The sequence below is a fragment of the Oncorhynchus gorbuscha genome, linkage group LG23, assembly GCF_021184085.1.
Source record: "Oncorhynchus gorbuscha isolate QuinsamMale2020 ecotype Even-year linkage group LG23, OgorEven_v1.0, whole genome shotgun sequence".
In the NCBI taxonomy this organism is placed as follows: domain Eukaryota; kingdom Metazoa; phylum Chordata; class Actinopteri; order Salmoniformes; family Salmonidae; genus Oncorhynchus; species Oncorhynchus gorbuscha.
The window spans coordinates 66,761,266-66,781,283 of record NC_060195.1 but is presented as its reverse complement, the minus strand read 5'-3'; the positions used below and the strand labels follow the sequence as shown (position 1 = coordinate 66,781,283).

General features: G+C 41.7%; 1 protein-coding gene across 11 annotated transcripts in view; it reads left to right on the top strand.

Annotated features, from left to right (window-relative positions):
* Nucleotides 1-2,510: 2,510 nt before the first annotated feature.
* LOC124011440 (tensin-like) overlaps nucleotides 2,511-20,018 on the top strand; it is a 335,052-nt gene continuing 317,544 nt past the window's right edge. For 6 of the 11 annotated variants that reach the window (XM_046324825.1, XM_046324821.1, XM_046324823.1 and 3 more), the window contains exon 1: nucleotides 2,511-2,940. In XM_046324825.1, the coding sequence (XP_046180781.1) occupies nucleotides 2,839-2,940 (102 nt within the window). In that variant the 5' untranslated portion in view covers nucleotides 2,511-2,838. The remainder of the gene's footprint in view (nucleotides 2,941-20,018) is intronic. The other 5 variants (XM_046324826.1, XM_046324818.1, XM_046324827.1 and 2 more) reach the window with 2 other exon arrangements.

The window sequence follows — 20,018 nt, the reverse complement described above, 5'->3', positions numbered from 1 at the left end:
CTTTATTTAACCAGGTAGGCTAGTTGAGAACAAGTTCTCATTTACAACTGCGACCTGGCCAAGATAAAGCAAAGCAGTTCGACACAAACAACAACACAGAGTTACACATGGAATAAACTGTAATGGCGTTCGTCTGTTGAAGGAAGAGAGTCGGACCGAAATGCAGCGTGTTTGTTACTCATGATCTTTAATGAATGAAAAGTGACGATACATGAAATAACTAAATACAAAAACAACAAACGGAACGAGAAACCTATTTCAGCCTATCTGGTGAACACTACACAAAGACAGGAACAATCACCCACGAAATACAAAGCGAAACTATGGCTCCCTAAATACGGTTCCCAATCAGAGACAACGAGAATCACCTGACTCTGATTGAGAATCGCATCAGGCAGCCAAGCCTATACAACACCCCTAATCAGCCGCGATCCCAAATAATAACAAACCCCAATACGAAAACAACATATAAACCCATGTCACACCCTGGCCTACCCAAACATATAACAAAAACACAAAATACAATGACCAAGGCGTGACAGAAACAAACATACAGTGGGGCAAAAAAGTATTTAGTCAGCCACCAATTGTGCAAGTTCTCCCACTTAAACAGATTAGAGAGGCCTGTAATTTTCATCATAGGTACACTTCTACTATGACAGACAAAATTAGAAAAAGAATATCCAGAAAATCACATTGTAGGATTTTTAATGAATTTATTTGCAAATTATGGTGGAAAACAAGTATTTGGTCAATAACAAAAGTTTATCTCAATACTTTGTTATATACCCTTTGTTGGCAATGACAGAGGTCAAACGTTTTCTGTAAGTTTTCTGTAAGTCTTCTCCTCTAGAGCAGTGGTGTTTTGGGGCTGTTGCTGGGCAACACAGACTTTCAACTCCCTCCAAAGATTTTCTATGGGGTTGAGATCTGGAGACTGGCTAGGCCACTCCAGGACCTTGAAATGCTTCTTACGAAGTCACTCCTTCGTTCCCGGGCGGTGTGTTTGGGATCATTGTCATGCTGAAAGACCCAGCCATGTTTCATCTTCAATGCCCTTGCCGATGGAAGGAGGTTTTCACTCAAAATCTCACAATACATGGCCTCATTCATTCTTTCCTTTACACGGATCAGTCGTCCTGGTCCCTTAGCAGAAAAACAGCCCCAAAGCATGATGTTTCCACCCCTATGCTTCACAGTAGGTATGGTGTTCTTTGGATGCAACTCAGCATTCTTTGTCCTCCAAACACGACGAGTTGAGTTTTTACCAAAAAGTTATATTTTGGATTTCATCTGACCATATGACATTCTCCCAATCTTCTTCTGGATCATCCAAATGCTCTCTAGCAAACTTCAGACGGGCCTGGACATGTACTGGCTTAAGCAGGGGGACACGTCTGGCACTGCAGGATTTGAGTCCCTGGCGGCGTAGTGTGCTACTGATGGTAGGCTTTGTTTCTTTGGTTCCAGCTCTCTGCAGGTCATTCACTAGGTCCCCCTGTGTGGTTCTGGGGTTTTTGCTCACCGTTCTTGTGATAATTTTGACCCCACGGGGTGAGATCTTGCATGGAGCCCCAGATCGAGGGAGATTATCAGTGGTCTTGTATGTCTTCCATTTCCTAATAATTGCTCCCACAGTTGATTTATTCAAACCAGGCTGCTTACCTATTGCAGATTCAGTCTTCCCAGCCGGGTGCAGGTCTACAATTTTGTTTCTGGTGTCCTTTGACAGCTCTTTGGTCTTGGCCATAGTGGAGTTTGGAATGTGACTGTTTGAGGTTGTGGACAGGTGTCTTTCATACTGATAACAAGTTCAAACAGGTGCCATTAATACAGGTAACGAGTGGAGGACAGAGAAGCCTCTTAAAGAATAAGTTACAGGTCTGTGAGAGCCAGAAATCTTGCTTGTTTGTAGGTGACCAAATACTTATTTTCCACCATAATTTGCAAATGAATTCATAAAAAAATCCTACAATGTGATTTTCTGGATTTTTTTTCTCATTTTGTCTGTCATAGTTGAAGTTTACCTATGATGAAAATTACAGGCCTCTCTCATCTTTTTAAGTGGGAGAACTTGCACAATCGGTGGCTGACTAAATATTTTTTTGCCCCACTGTACAGTCAATTATACAATAGAAAAAGTATATATACAGTGTGTGCAAATGAGGTAGGATAAGGTAGGTAAGGCAATATATAGGCCATAGTGGCGAAATAATTACAATATAGCAATTAAACACTGGAGTGATAGATGTGTAGAAGATGTGTGCAAGAAGATATACTGGGGTGCTAAATAAAGGAGCTAAATAAATAATATAAATAACCGTATGGGGATGAAGTACTGTAGTTCATCGATAGTTAAATATTAGGTCAATAATAATATTCATCATCATTAATAAACACACACGTTTCAAGGCTAAACATATTTTAACACCCATCCATTTTAAATAAGCATACTTATGTTCCACACGGGGACCAGTCTTTGGAAGTTGTCGTACTGGGCAGGTTATGAGAGGCTGAGGGAGGAATGAGCAGAGTTGAATTACAAACACATTTGCGGGTGCCTTTGCTCCACTCCATACCAGCGTGGGGTAGGTGACGGATTTTATCCACCAAATTTCAGCGGGAATACTGAGTAATGTCTGCGAGATTTATTGAGGAGACTGGAGCACGGGTTGTAGACTACTCGCGCCTGTCTCACCTGCGTGACTTTTCAGTGTGTCTTTTGGAAACTGCGACCGTAAGCTCTGATTTGAAAAAATAGAGCAGAGCCGCAACATGATATATCGGGACATGATATGATTTGAATTGAATGGATCATTGTTCACTGAATTCGTCTATATGGGATGTACTGTGAGTTTCATCTGTTGTGAGGACGAGTTGTTGGTGCCCCTCGGTCGCTATGAGGAGAAAGAGAAAGAAGAATCCACAATCTTGTCAAAGGTAAGAAAAATAATACATTTGGCCTGATTTTGGATGATATTCTTGAGTCGTTTAAGTAAAAATAGGTAGTTCGAGTACACGATCTGAACTTGACAATGAATTAAAGGGAGGTCTGTATGTTTGGCTTCAGGGCACATTTGCCTTGACGTCTGTTTGTTTACCTGTCACGCATCGTTTCTAATAACACCGCCGACGTCACTGTCACGCAGTCTTCCTATCACCCACGCAACTTTCCTTGTTAGCCTTCATTTGTTTAGAAAGGTTTACCTTGGCTTGAAACTCAAGATAAAATCCAACTCTCCTTGTTTGCACTGGTAGACTACTGTACTCTATCATTTCTGTCATGCGCTGAGACAAGAGGCACATCAGGCAATATGACGCATTTTCAGGTTGGCATATGGCGACTATAAATAGTCTATGCCAATTACCTGCAGATTTTTGTAAAAGTAGTTCAAACCCCAAACAGTCAAGCTGTTTTCAAAACCTATGAGTAGAACTAGGCAGACATCCAAGTTGGCAGAACAACTCCACTAGCGGTGTGGGCGTTGCTGGCTGTGCTGGACTGGGGTGGTCTGGTTTTGGGTGTCTGGTCTTTGGCTTGATAACATGAAGAGGGGAAGGGGAGGTATAGCTGGGGTAACAAGATGCTGCTTTGTTTTGGTGGAATGGACAAAGTGTTATAATCGTTAAAGTATCTATGGGAAGGAGAGTAGACAAGGAAAGGAGACAAGGAAAGGATATTTGAAAAGGAAGTCACTTAATTGTGACACAGGTCCTTACTCATGAGGTTCATGTTGTGAGTTAGTGCCATTTTTAGATGTCATTCCTGGACAGTGGCTCCTCCTCTTCTCCTCCTCTCCCCCTCCTCTTCCCCACCTCTTCCTCCCCTCCACCTTACACCCTGACCTGTCAGATCAAAAGCTACCTTTCAACCACCCTCCACCTCCCATCTGGGGTTTATGAGGTGTGTGAGAGAGAGAGAGGGAGACCTCTTTGGTCTTCATACAAAAACCCCTTTGCACCTGGGCATCAGGTGTTTACCTGTGTGTGTGTGTGTGTGTGTGTGCGTGTGCGTGTGCGTGTGCGTGTGCGTGTGTGTGTAGAGTGGGTTGGGGAGAGCTAGCCAAGGTGCTGTGTAATAGTAGGGCTGACAGATGGACTCAAGGCTAACAGCACAACCTTCACATCAGTCAAGTCAAGTGCTCATTTCATTTACATCGATGACTTAATTGATTTAAAGTCTTCGCCCTGTCTCCTTATCACCTTATTTGTCAACTGATTTACTTAACAAAAGGCACATCTCAATAGGTGGTCCAGGTATGTCATGACATGGCAGAAGTGGGCTGGGCCTTAAAAATGATTTACTGTCTTAAACTGAGTTTTATCCCTTCACATCCCACTGGGCACAGACATCAGTTCTATGTATAGTTTTGATTTATATTTGGTTGAGTTGTCGACTAACGTGAATTCAACGTGGAATCATCTAAACATGTCATCATGTTATTGGATTTAGGTAAAACGTTGGATGAAAAAACAACGAAATTCCCTGATGTTGATGACTTTTTTCAAATCCAATCAGTTTTCCATGTTGATTCAACATTTTCAAATGACATTTCTGTTGTTGAAATGATGTGGAAAGAACCTTGATTCAACCAGTTTCAACCAATTGGCCCAGAGTCGTCCGGATTAAGGCTTGGCCGGTGTAGGCCGTCATTGTAAATAAGAATTTGTTCTTAACTGACTTGCCTAATTAAATAAAGGTTAAATAAAAAAATACAGGCCCAAAACTATCCTCTAGGTTACCTACTCTTTTTATAAAATGCACACACATAATGTTTATTACATGTCTATGCTATTGTGTCTCCTACAGGAATCCTCCTACTTTATCTCTTAAAGAGATTGAGTGAGAGATAGGTTACATCCCAAAATGCATCCTATTCCCTTTATAGTGCACTACCTTTGACCAGGGCCTTGTGGGTCAAAAGTAGTGCACTACCCAGGGAATAGGGTACCATTTGGGATGCAGAGGGGTCTGGCTGTGTACAGGCTGCTCTCTCTTTCTCTCCGTCTGTCAGCTCAGTGGCAGACCACAGGCCAGTGTTAGACACAGGGTGTCAGTCCATGTTTGGCTGGAGACGAACAGTAGCTTATGACCAGAGCTCCTCACACTGAGAAAGAGTCATATCAATACAGGAGAAAGAGTCATATCAATACAAGAGGGAGAGTCATATCAATACAGGAGAAGGAGTCATACCAATACAGGAGAAGAGTCATATCAATACAGGAGAAAGAGTCATATCAATACAGGAGAGTCATATCAATGAAGTAAAAGAGTCATATCAATAAAGGAGAAAGAGTCATATCAATACAAGAGAGGGAGTCATATCAATACAGGAGAAAGATTAATATCAATACAGTAAAAGAGTCATATCAATACAGGACAAAGAGTCATATCAATACAGGAGAAGGAGTCATATCAATACAAGAGAAAGAGTCATATCAATACAGGAGAAGGAGTCATATCAATACAGGAGAAAGAGTCATATCAATACAGGAGAAAGAGTCATATCAATACAAGAGGGAGAGTCATATCAATACAGGAGAAGGAGTCATACCAATACAGGAGAAGAGTCATATCAATACAAGAGAGGGAGTCATATCAATACAGGAGAAAGATTAATATCAATACAGTAAAAGAGTCATATCAATACAGGAGAAAGAGTCATATCAATACAGGAGAGTCATATCAATGAAGTAAAAGAGTCATATCAATAAAGGAGAAAGAGTCATATCAATACAAGAGAGGGAGTCATATCAATACAGGAGAAAGATTAATATCAATACAGTAAAAGAGTCATATCAATACAGGACAAAGAGTCATATCAATACAGGAGAAGGAGTCATATCAATACAAGAGAAAGAGTCATATCAATACAGGAGAAGGAGTCATATCAATACAGGAGAAAGAGTCATATCAATACAAGAGAAAGAGTCATATCAATACAGGAGAAAGATTATTATCAATACAAGAAAGGGAGTCATATCAATACAGGAGAAAGTTTCATATCAATACAGGAGAGAGAGTCATATCAATACAGGAGAAGGAGTCATACCAATACAGGAGAAGAGTCATATCAATAGAGGAGGAGTCATATCAACACAGGAGGAAGATTCATATCAATACAGGAGAAAGATTAATATCAATACAGTAAAATAGTCATATCAATACAAGAGAGAGAGTCATATCAATACAGGAGAAAGAGTCATATCAATACAGGAGAAGGAGTCATATCAATAGAGGAGGAGTCTCATATCAATAGAGGAGGAGTCATATCAATAGAGGAGGAGTCATATCAATAGAGGAGGAGTCATATAAATACAGGACAAAGAGTCATATCAACACAGGAGGAAGATTCATATCAATACAGGAGAGTCATATCAATAAAGTAAAAGAGTCATATCGATACAAGAGAAAGAGTCATATCAATACAGGAGAAGGAGTCATATCAATACAGGAGAAGGAGTCATATCAATACAGGAGAAGGAGTCATATCAATACAGGAGAAGGAGTCATATCAATACAGGAGAAATGTCATATCAATACAGGAGAAAGAGTCATATCAATACAGGAGAAAGAGTCATATCAATACAAGAGAGAGTCATATCAATACAGGAGAAAGATTATTATCAATACAAGAAAGGGAGTCATATCAATACAGGAGAGAGAGTCATATCAATACAGGAGAAGGAGTCATACCAATACAGGAGAAGAGTCATATCAAAAGAGGAGGAGTCATATCAATACAGGACAAAGAGTCATATCAACACAGGAGGAAGATTCATATCAATACAGGAGAGTCATATCAATACAGGAGAAAGATTAATATCAATACAGTAAAATAGTCATATCAATACAAGAGAGAGAGTCATATCAATACAGGAGAAGGAGTCATATCAATACAGGAGAAAGGGTCATATCAATACAGGAGAAGGAGTCATACCAATACAGGAGAAGAGTCATATCAATAGGAGGAGTCATATCAATACAGGACAAAGAGTCATATCAACACAGGAGGAAGATTCATATCAATACAGGAGAGTCATATCAATACAGGAGAAAGATTAATATCAATACAGTAAAATAGTCATATCAATACAAGAGAGAGAGTCATATCAATACAGGAGAAGGAGTCATATCAATACAGGAGAGTCATATCAATACAGGAGAAGAGAGGAGAAGAGTCATATCAATAGAGGAGGAGTCATATCAATACAGGAGAAAGGGTCATATCAATACAGGAGAAGGAGTCATACCAATACAGGAGAGTCATATCAATAGAGGAGGAGTCATATCAATACAGGACAAAGAGTCATATCAACACAGGAGGAAGATTCATATCAATACAGGAGAGTCATATCAATAAGGAGAAAGATTAATATCAATACAGTAAAATAGTCATATCAATACAAGAGTCATATCAATACAGGAGAAGGAGTCATATCAATACAGGAGAAAGGGTCATATCAATACAGGAGAAGGAGTCATACCAATACAGGAGAAGAGTCATATCAATAGAGGAGGAGTCATATCAATACAGGACAAAGAGTCATATCAACACAGGAGGAAGATTCATATCAATACAGGAGAGTCATATCAATAAAGTAAAAGAGTCATATCGATACAGGAGAAAGATTAATATCAATACAGGAGAAGGAGTCATATCAATACAGGAGAAGGAGTCATATCAATACAGGAGAAGGAGTCATATCAATACAGGAGAAGGAGTCATATCAATACAGGAGAAAATGTCATATCAATACAGGTAGAAGATTCATATCAATACAGGATATTCATATCAATAAAGTAAAAGAGTAATATCAACACAGGAGAAAGAGTCATATTAATACAGGAGAAAGAGTCATATCAATACAGGAGAGAGAGTCATATCAATATAAGTGAGAGTGTCATATCAATACAGGATAAATATTCATATCAATACAGTAAAAGAGTCATATCAATACAGGAGAAAGAGTCATATCAATACAAGAGAGGGAGTCATATCAATACAGGAGAAGATTTATGTCAATACAGGAGAAGAGTCATATCAATAGAGGAAAAGGAGTCATATCAATACAGGACAAAGGGTCATATCAATACAGGAGAAAGATTCATATCAATACAGGACAAAGGGTCATATCAATACAGGAGAAAGATTAATATCAATACAGTAAAAGCGTCATATCAATACAGGAAGAAGATTCATATCAATACAGGAGAGTCATATCAATGAAGTAAAATAGTCATATCAATAAAGGAGAAAGAGTCATATCAATACAGGAGAAAGATTATTATCAATATAAGAAAGGGAGTCATATCAATACAGGAGAAAGATTAATATCAATACAGTAAAAGAGTCATATCAATACAGGAGAAAGAGTCATATCAATACAAGAGAAAGAGTCATATCAATACAAGAGAAAGAGTCATATCAATACAGGAGAAAGATTATTATCAATACAAGAAAGGGAGTCATATCAATACAGGAGAAAGTTTCATATCAATACAGGAGAGAGAGTCATATCAATACAGGAGAAGGAGTCATACCAATACAGGAGAAGAGTCATATCAATAGAGGAGGAGTCATATCAATACAGGACAAAGAGTCATATCAACACAGGAGGAAGATTCATATCAATACAGGAGAGTCATATCAATAAAGTAAAAGAGTCATATCGATACAAGAGAAAGAGTCATATCAATACAGGAGAAAGATTAATATCAATACAGTAAAATAGTCATATCAATACAAGAGAGAGAGTCATATCAATACAGGAGAAAGAGTCATATCAATACAGGAGAAGGAGTCATATCAATACAAGAGAGAGAGTCATATCAATACAGGAGAAGGAGTCATATCAATACAGGAGAAAGAGTCATATCAATACAGGAGAAGGAGTCATATCAATACAAGAGAAGGAGTCATATCAATACAGGAGAAGGAGTCATATCAATACAGGAGAAAATGTCATATCAATACAGGAGGAAGATTCATATCAATAAAGGATATTCATATCAATAAAGTAAAAGAGTAATATCAATACAGGAGAAAGAGTCATATCAATACAGGAGAAGGCGACATATCAATACAGGAGAAAGAGTCATATCAATACAAGAGAGGGAGTCATATCAATACAGGAGAGAGAGTCATATCAATATAAGAGAGAGTGTCATATCAATACAGGAGAGGGAGTCATATCAATACAGTAAAAGAGTCATATCAATACAGGAGAAGGCGACATATCAATACAGGAGAAAGAGTCATATCAATACAAGAGAGGGAGTCATATCAATACAGGAGAAAGATTATTATCAATACAAGAGAGGGAGTCATATCAATACAGGAGAAAGATTAATATCAATACAGTAAAAGAGTCATATCAATACAGGAGGAGGAGTCATATCAATACAGGAGAAGGAGTCATATCAATACAGGAGAAAATGTCATATCAATACAGGAGAAGGCGACATATCAATACAGGAGAAAGAGTCATATCAATACAAGAGAGGGAGTCATATCAATACAGGAGAAAGATGATTATAAATACAAGAGAGGGAGTCATATCAATACAGGAGAAAGATTAATATCAATACAGTAAAAGAGTCATATCAATACAGGAGGAGGAGTCATATCAATACAAGAGAAGGCTGACAAGCCAAGCTGGACACTGTAGACATCCAGAGTAATGTTTATGTAGAAGATTGATTGTACCACGTATACACACATTTTCACTGACTTTATCTCTCGGACTCTCTTTTTGAACATTATCATACAAACTGACAGCTCCTCTCTGAGAGGTTCATATAAGCCCACACACACACACACACACACACACACACACACACACACACACACACACACACACACACACACACACACACACACACACACACACACACACACACACACACACACACACACACACACACACACACACACACACACACACACACACACACACACACACACACACACACACACACACACACACACACACACACAGGTTGTGTAATTATCTGATAAGGTATGTGTACGAGTGTGGCTCTCCCGTTCTCCCACAATGCCGTGCCACATTCCTCTCGCTCGCTAGCTCTACAGGGAAACACAGTGTCCTCTGTGCTGCGTTACCATGGCAACCCCTGCCTCACTCTTACCTGACACAACCCGACCACACACACACACACACACAATGTGAGCACACACAATCACACTCACACTAATGTGTTTGATGTTTGTTGTTTGTGCCTGGGTTGAGGTCCCGTTGTTTCACTGTTACACACAGGTCTCTCGATGAAACAATGGCAGATACATGATACGCATTCTGAAGAGCATTCTACTGTAGTTACATCCAGCAGGCCTATCTGTCAGTGGATCAGAGAGAATGCTTTAAACCTCTCATTGAGACGGACGGAAAGCTCAAATGAAAGCTAGTACAATAGTGTAGGTTTCCACCCCCTCATCTTAAGGAGGGTTGTGTGAATACAGCAGATTTGAGGGATCATCTTCCACATGGAATTCCCATTGCTCCCGCCCATTTCATTCCATAATTCCCATCACATCAAAGTCAACGTTCAGTGGTTGGATTAAGTCACAGGGCACTTTACCGCTCGGGATAAGTGGGTAATTAATTACATGATTGTCACGTCCTGACCTTAGAGATCCTTTTTATTCTCTATTTTGGTTAAGTCAGGGTGTGACTAGGGTGGGTTTCTATGGTTTGGCCTGGTATGGTTCCCAATCAGAGGCAGCTGTCTATCATTGGCTCTGATTGTTTTTGTGGGATCTTGTCTATGTCGAGTTGCCTGCGAGCACTACATTAGTTTCACGTTTCGTTTTGAGCTTTATTGTTTTCTGTCAGTTTCATTATACACACGTTCGAGACAATGATGAAGGTAAAGAAACTGAAAGTATATTGTAATTACACCCCTATTTCAATGGCACCTCCTTTATTTAGTAACAAGCTAGAATATAATAATGTATTAGTTGTCTTTGTCATAATTGGACAGTTGTCTTCAGGCTATCTCAGTCTGATTATTACATAACATGTCATTGTTGTCTGTGGGCTCTTTTCCCACGTCCTTTTCTGGTTCTTTTTGAAGATTAGAGTGCTAGCAGGCCTATGGGGTTATTTGTCCTGTAAACATGCTTTCATGACTGAACTGGGAGTGGAAGTGTTCACTCAATAAGGTTGTTAAATCCCTCTTTTACATGCCCCATTTACCTTGAATAAACACAGAGAAACACTTCCATTTTGCTATTTTCCTCCTAACTGGCGAGGACAAATGACTGCAGTCTGTGCTAATTCTAGATCTTCTGTTGTTTTTTTGTGTTTTTTTTTTAGCTAAAGAAAGGTTTCCATATTTTCCACGTTTCCCCTGGGCATGCAGTTGCCTAGGTGCTCTGAATGGAATGTCATGTGTCAGTGGCAGGGCCTGGGATTGGTGGAACAGACACGGCGACTCCGGTCCATTCAGCTGTGGCTGAGGGGACCTGCCTCCAGAGCTATACAGATGTAGGATCTTTAATTTGAGACAGTTTGCTACATCAGGAAAATAATCCTGCAGAAACAGGAAATGTGAATTATTATGTGGATTATAATTAATGGAGTTGATACATTTTTCATTAGGGCAAGACTGAATTTACAAACATTAGAAGCCCCTTAATAATCAAATACACGACAAGTTTGCATTTCCTGCTTTGTAGGGAAATTCCCAGCAACAAAAGGGTGATCAAATGAAGATCCTACTTCTATTGTGTTTGTCCCAAATGGGCCCTGGTAAAAAGTAGTGCACTATAAAAGGGAATAGGGTGCCATTTGTGATGAGACCTAGATAAACACACCCAATCCCAAATCCCTCCCCTATCCACCTTGGAGACATGTTGGATTAGTGTGAGTTTGAGCTGTGTCTAATTCCACTTGGTGCCAACATGCAGGTTAGACATTTTCCCATTTTCTGCATGATGTACTGTATGGCTCTGCCGCCTGCCAATGCATTGTCTATGGGAGAGCTGTCTAAAATACGTAGTGTGAAAGTGAGGCCTTAGCGTACACTAATCCACCCAAACAAACATGCTACAACCTGAAACGGTGTCACATTATAACCCTGGAGCCATGGATTGCCTCAGCACTTCTGCTGTCCGGGTGTTGGAGGTTCCCAATTGTCACTAAACATTTGGTGTATTTCATATTTTATCCCCTCGCCACATACAGATGTAGAATCTTAATTTGAGCCAGGTTACTACAGCGGGAAAATAGTCCTGCAGCAACAGGAAATGTGAATTATCATGTGGATTATAATTAATGGATATTTTTGTAGGGGGTGATGCATTTTGCGTAAGGTAAAAGTTTAAAAGTGGAAATGACACATTTCAGAAGCCTTTTTAAACCTCAAATACACTACAAATGTAACATTTCCTTCATTGCAGGAAAGTTCTCCTTCAATAGGGTGATCAAATTAAGGTCCTTCATCTGTACTGTATCCCACCACTGCATGTAACAGTAGATGCCACAACATTCCTCTTTAAATGAAAATCTGGCGTCTGGCAAGAGAAGGCATGTTATGGTGCCACAGGATAAATTTCAGCCCTAAGGCCTGATCTAAGGTCAGTTTTGCTATTTGTCACAATCGTCTTAGAAACATAATTACTATGGGTGACCCATTCTAGTAATTATATTTCTATGGATAGTAATTCTATTTCTACCATGTTAGTGTCAGGGGTATAGGATCAGTTGGTCCTGGATCAGATCAGCCACACACATTCTGGGGGATATCTGAGATGACGGCCCAATCAGAGTATTCTCATTGTGTGGTTTGTTTACTAATACTGGGGATTGATATCCCAGTTGATCCCAGGACTAAGACTATAGGATTAATCTGTAAACAGACGTGGGGTTTTCCCAATTATGCTATAATGTACCCAACGTTATATGATACATATTGTATGTTTCCTTCTATTAGGATGATGTATTGGTATGACGTGCAGAGTCTCTGGTATCATCTCTTTAGGAGAAAAGCTTCAGTTTGTTCAGAAAAAGTCCCCCTGTCTGTTCCCTCTTCACTGAGTGTTCCCTGTTTGTATTAGCTGGAACATAAGCCCTGGGATAATGTTTGGGGAGTTTGCAGGCCAAGCTCTATCAGATCCAGTACTTACACCCATTAGCTTTCCTAAGATATGGCATCCAACACACACTGAGACAAGTCTTCAAAAGCTCCTGTGTGTGGTATGTCAACTGAACCCTTTGCCTTGATGACAGCTTTGCACACTCTTGGCATTCTCTCAACCAGCTTCACGAGGTAGTCACCTAGGCAACTTTAACGGCGCCGACAGAGATGGCCGCCTCGCTTCGCGTTCCTAGGAAACTATGCAGTTTTTTGTTTTTTTTAGGTGTTATTTCTTACATTAGTACCCCAGGTCATCTTAGGTTTCATTACATACAGCCGAGAAGAACTACTGAATATAAGATCAGCGTCAACTCACCATCAGTACGACCAAGAATATGTTTTCCGCGACGCGGATCCTGTGTTTTGCCTTACAAGCAGGACAACGGAATGGATCGCATGCAGCGACCCAAGAAAACGACTCCGAAAAAGAGGGAAACGTAGCGGTCTTCTGGTCAGACTCCGAACAAGGGCACATCGCGCACCACTCCCCAGCATTCTTCTTGCCAATGTCCAGTCTCTTGACAACAAGGTTGACGAAATCCGAGCAAGGGTGGCATTCCAGAGGGACATCAGAGACTGCAACGTTCTCTGCTTCACGGAAACATGGCTTACTGGGAAGACGCTATCCGATGCGGTGGGCCAACGGGTTTCTCCACGCATCGCGCCGACAGAAACAAACATCTTTCTGGTAAGAAGAGTGGCGGGGGCGTATGCCTCATGACTAACGAGACATGGTGTGATGAAGGAAACATACAGGAACTAAAATCCTTCTGTTCACCTGATTTAGAATTCCTCACAATCAAATGTAGACCGCATTATCTTCCAAGAGAATTATCTTCGATTATAATCACAGCCGTATATATCCCCCCCCAAGCAGACACATCGATGGCTCTGAACAAACTTTATTTAACTCTTTGCAAACTGGAAACCATTTATCCGGAGGCTGCATTCATTGTAGCTGGGGATTTTAACAAAGCTAATCTGAAAACAAGACTCCCTAAATTTTATCAGTATATCAATTGCACAACCAGGGGTGGTAAAACCTTGGATCATTGTTACTCTAACTTCCGCGATGCATATAAGGCCCTGCCCCGCCCCCCTTTCGGAAAAGCTGACCACGACTCCATTATGTTGATCCCTGCCTACAGGCAGAAACTAAAACAAGAGGCTCCCACGCTGAGGTCTGTCCAACACTGGTCAGACCAAGCTGACTCCACACTCCAAGACTGCTTCCATCACGTGGACTGGGACATGTTTCGTATTGCGTCAGATACAAATATTGACGAATACGCTGATTCGGTGTGCGAGTTCATTAGAACGTGCGTCGAAGTTGTCGTTCCCATAGCAACGATAAAAACATTCCCTAACCAGAAACCGTGGATTGATGGCAGCATTCGCGTGAAACTGAAAGCGCGAACCACTGCTTTTAATCAGGGCAAGGTGTCTGGCAACATGACCGAATACAAACAGTGCAGCTATTCCCTCCGCAAGGCTATTAAACAAGCTAAGCGTCAGTACAGAGACAAAGTGGAATCTCAATTCAACGGCTCAGACACAAGAGGCATGTGGCAGGGTCTACAGTCAATCACGGACTACAAGAAGAAACCCAGCCCAGTCACGGACCAGGATGTCTTGCTCCCAGGCAGACTAAATAACTTTTTTGCCCGCTTTGAGGACAATACAGTGCCACTGACACGGCCTGCAACGAAAACATGCGGTCTCTCCTTCACTGCAGCCGAGGTGAGGAAGACATTTAAACGTGTTAAACCTCGCAAGGCTGCAGGCCCAGACGGCATCCCCAGCCGCGCCCTCAGAGCATGCGCAGACCAGCTGGCCGGTGTGTTTACGGACATATTCAATCAATCCCTATACCAGTCTGCTGTTCCCACATGCTTCAAGAGGGCCACCATTGTTCCTGTTCCCAAGAAAGCTAAGGTAACTGAGCTAAACGACTACCGCCCCGTAGCACTCACTTCCGTCATCATGAAGTGCTTTGAGAGACTAGTCAAGGACCATATCACCTCCACCCTACCTGACACCCTAGACCCACTCCAATTTGCTTACCGCCCAAATAGGTCCACAGACGATGCAATCTCAACCACACTGCACACTGCCCTAACCCACCTGGACAAGAGGAATACCTATGTGAGAATGCTGTTCATCGACTACAGCTCGGCATTCAACACCATAGTACCCTCCAAGCTCGTCATCAAGCTCGAGACCCTGGGTCTCGACCCCGCCCTGTGCAACTGGGTACTGGACTTCCTGACGGCTGCCCCCAGGTGGTGAGGGTAGGCAACAACATCTCCTCCCCGCTGATCCTCAACACGGGGGCCCCACAAGGGGTGCGTTCTGAGCCCTCTCCTGTACTCCCTGTTCACCCACGACTGCGTGGCCACGCACGCCTCCAACTCAATCATCAAGTTTGCGGACGACACAACAGTGGTAGGCTTGATTACCAACAACGACGAGACGGCCTACAGGGAGGAGGTGAGGGCCCTCGGAGTGTGGTGTCAGGAAAATAACCTCACACTCAACGTCAACAAAACTAAGGAGATGATTGTGGACTTCAGGAAACAGCAGAGGGAACACCCCCCCTATCCACATCGATGGAACAGTAGTGGAGAGGGTAGCAAGTTTTAAGTTCCTCGGCATACACATCACAGACAAACTGAATTGGTCCACTCACACTGACAGCGTCGTGAAGAAGGCGCAGCAGCGCCTCTTCAACCTCAGGAGGCTGAAGAAATTCGGCTTGTCACCAAAAGCACTCACAAACTTCTACAGATGCACAATCGGGAGCATCCTGGCGGGCTGTATCACCGCCTGGTACGGCAACTGCTCCGCCCTCAACCGTAAGGCTCTCCAGAGGGTAGTGAGGTCTGCACAAAGCATCACCGGGGGCAAACTACCTGCCCTCCAGGACACCTACACCACCCGATGTTACAGGAAGGCCATAAAGATCATCAAGGACATCAACCACCCGAACCACTGCCTGTTCACCCCGCTATCATCCAGAAGGCGAGGTCAGTACAGGTGCATCAAAGCTGGGACCGAGAGACTGAAAAACAGCTTCTATCTCAAGGCCATCAGACTGTTAAACAGCCACCACTAACATTGAGTGGCTGCTGCCAACACACTGTCATTGACACTGACCCAACTCCAGCCACTTTAATAATGGGAATTGATGGGAAATGATGTAAATATATCACTAGCCACTTTAAACAATGCTACCTTATATAATGTTAGTTACCTTACATTATTCATCTCATATGCATACGCATATACTGTACTCTACATCATCGACTGCATCCTTATGTAATACATGTATCACTAGCCACTTTAACTATGCCACTTTGTTTACTTTGTCTACATACTCATCTCATATGTATATACTGTACTCGATACCATCTACTGTATGCTGCTCTGTACCATCACTCATTCATATATCCTTATGTACATATTCTTTATCCCCTTACACTGTGTATAAGACAGTAGTTTTGGAATTGTTAGTTAGATTACTTGTTGGTTATCACTGCATTGTCGGAACTAGAAGCACAAGCATTTCGCTACACTCGCATTAACATCTGCTAACCATGTGTATGTGACAAATAAAATTTGATTTGATTTTGAATGCATTTCAATTAACTGGTGTGCCTTGTTAAAAGTTCATTTGTGGAATTTCTTTCCTTCTTAATGCATTTGAGCCAATCACTTGTGTTGTGGTGTGACAAGGTAGCGTTGGTATACAGACAATAACTATTTGGTAAAAGACCAAGTTCATATTATAGCAAGAACAGCTCAAATAAGCATAGAGAAATGCCAGTCCATCAGTACTTCAAGACATGAAGGTCAGTCAATGCAGAACATTTCAAGAAATAGTATAGTTTCTTTACGTCCAGCTGCAAAAAAACATCAAGCGCCATGATGAAACTGTCTCATGAGGACCGCCACAAGAAAGGAAGCTCCAGAGTTACCTCTGCTGCAGAGGATAAGTTCAGTAGAGTTACCAGCCTCAGAAATCGGCAATTAACTGCACCTCAGATTGCAGACCAAATAAATGCTTCACAGAGTTCAAGTAACAGACACATTTCAACATCAACTGTTCTGAGGAAACTGCGTAAATCAGGCCTTCATGGTTGAATTGCTGCAAAAAAACACTTCTAATGGACACCAATTAGAAGAAGAGACTTGCTTGGGCCAAGAAACACGAGCAATGGACATTAGACTGGTGGAAATCTGTCCGTTGGTCTGATGAGTCCAAATGTGAGATTTTTGGTTCCATCCGGACCTCAGCGTGAAGAAAAAGCAGGCAACAAGTGTTCAGCATATGTGGGAACTCCTTCAAGACTGTTGGAAAAGCATTCCGGGTGACTACCTCATGAAGCTGGTTGAGAGAATGCCAGGAGTGTGCGAAGCTGTCATCAACGCTACTTTGAGGAATCTAAAATCTAAAATATATTTAACACTTTTTTGGGTACTACATGATTCCATGTGTTATTTCATCAAACTTTTGACTGGTACTGTATCTAAATGCTAGCTACTTTACCTGTATCAGAGGAGCAATCTTATTCAAATGGCAGCTGTGCCACCCAAAGTTTTCCAATAGAAACCCTCATATCATATAGTCTTTCATAGCCTATCGTTATCCTGATCATTGCTTGAATTATTGTCCTATGGATTTGTGTCCGCATCGCCTAGGCCTGATCACAGAATATAACATACACCACTGGGTCAATACCATTAAGTAAAAATCTAGCTTAATTTGTTGTCATCATAGAAACTCAGCCTCACACACAAGGGCCACTCTCTCTCTCTCTCTCTCTCTCTCTCTCTCTCTCTCTCTCTCTCTCTCTCTCTCTCTCTCTCTCTCTCTCTCTCTCTCTCTCTCTCTCTCTCTCTCTCTCTCTCTCTCTCTCTCTCTCTCTCTCTCTCTCTCTCTCTCTCTCTCTCTCTCTCACTCACTGCCTCTCCCCACTTGCCTAACCTCCCCCTCCTTCCCTCCCTCTCTCTCCGAGATGCAGAATTCTCAATGCTGAATACTCTCTGACGAGGCAATCTATCCCCCAGTAGCCAATGATAACACTCGGACAGCAGAAGTGATGAGGCGATCCATTCTGCTCCAGCCAATAATAATGCATGGACAGAAAGTGATGAGGCCTGTGCCTGTGCACGTGGCATGGAAATCAGGCGCTGCTTGGTTTTAATGGGAAATGTCAAGTGGTGGAGCGCTGCACATTCATCACCCAGCAGCCTCATACGCTGGCACCCAGCCAGGCCAGGGCTGGCATGTAGATCATGGGTTTCTCTGGCTGAGATCACTGTGTATGGAAGGGGCCTGTGAACTGGGCCGGTCTATTATAACATGTGACGTAAGGCTGTTATAGCCAGCTGAGGTCGCTTACTGAAGACCAGTTAGTGGATGAAGTCATAATGGTCTTCATCGATTGATCGAAGTGGATTATGTCACTTTTTACGATGTCGTTTTGGAAGTGTACTGACATCTCTGGTGGTTCATGACTTGACACGTGCTATAAAACATCTATAATGGGAAACGTGCGAAGGTGCTCTCAAACACAGCATGATGAGAATGAACTATTTTCATTTTTCAAGGTCCATGTCAACACAGGTCAGCAGCCCTGTCCTCCTTATTCCTCCATAGTCATATTATCAAACACAGCAGATAGATATAAAGTCTGTAGATAACACAAACACAGCATATACAGTGCCTTGCAAAAGTATCTTTAAGAAATGGCTTTCTTCTTGCCACTCTTCCATAAAGGCCAGATTTGTGCAATATATGACTGATTGTTGTCCTATGGACAGAGTCTCCCACCTCAGCCGTAGATCTCTGCAGTTCATCCAGAGTGATCATGGGCCTCTTGGCTGCATCTCTGATCAGTCTTCTCCTTGTATGAGCTGAAAGTTTAGAGGGACAGCCAGGTCTTGGTAGATTTGCAGTGGTCTGATACTCCTTCCATTTCAATATTATCGCTTGCACAGTGCTCCTTGGGATGTTTAAAGCTTGGGAAATCTTTTTGTATCCAAATCCGGCTTTAAACTTCTTCACAACAGTATCTCGGACCTGCCTGGTGTGTTCCTTGTTCTTCATGATGCTCTCTGCGCTTTTAACGGACCTCTGAGACTATCACAGTGCAGGTGCATTTATACGGAGACTTGATTACACACAGGTGGATTGTATTTATCATCATTAGTCATTTAGGTCAACATTGGATCATTCAGAGATCCTCACTGAACTTCTGGAGAGAGTTTGCTGCACTGAAAGTAAAGGGGCTGAATCATTTTGCACGTCCAATTTTTCAGTTTTTGATTTGTTAAAAAAGTTTGAAATATCCAATAAATGTCGTTCCACTTCATGATTGTGTCCCACTTGTTGTTGATTCTTCACAAAGAAATACAGTTTTATATCTTTATGTTTGAAGCCTGAAATGTGGCAAAAGGTCGCAAAGTTCAAGGAGGCCGAATACTTTCGCAAGGCACTGTATAGATAGATGTATATAGATGTTGATAACACATCAAAACTATGAGGATTGAAGCCTGACATAGAAGCAAAATAAGTAGATCTGCAGATTCCATCTCTCTTGTCAAGTCGCCCCCACAGATCTAGTGAAGCCAATAGGTGGCTGAGGCCAACTCTATGCTTGGTTGTTTGGGGGGGAAGAGGCCTGAAATTTCAGGTTTCGGAATCCAAAGGGTTTGTTTTTAACTATGCCTCTGTGCTTACCCCATAACATCTTTGCTAATGTCTTTGCTAAAAGGCTAAAACTGTCATTTTCAGACAAATGATCCAAGAGAAACAGAGAAAGGGGGAAGGTGGGTGCTGGTGGGGTGTGGG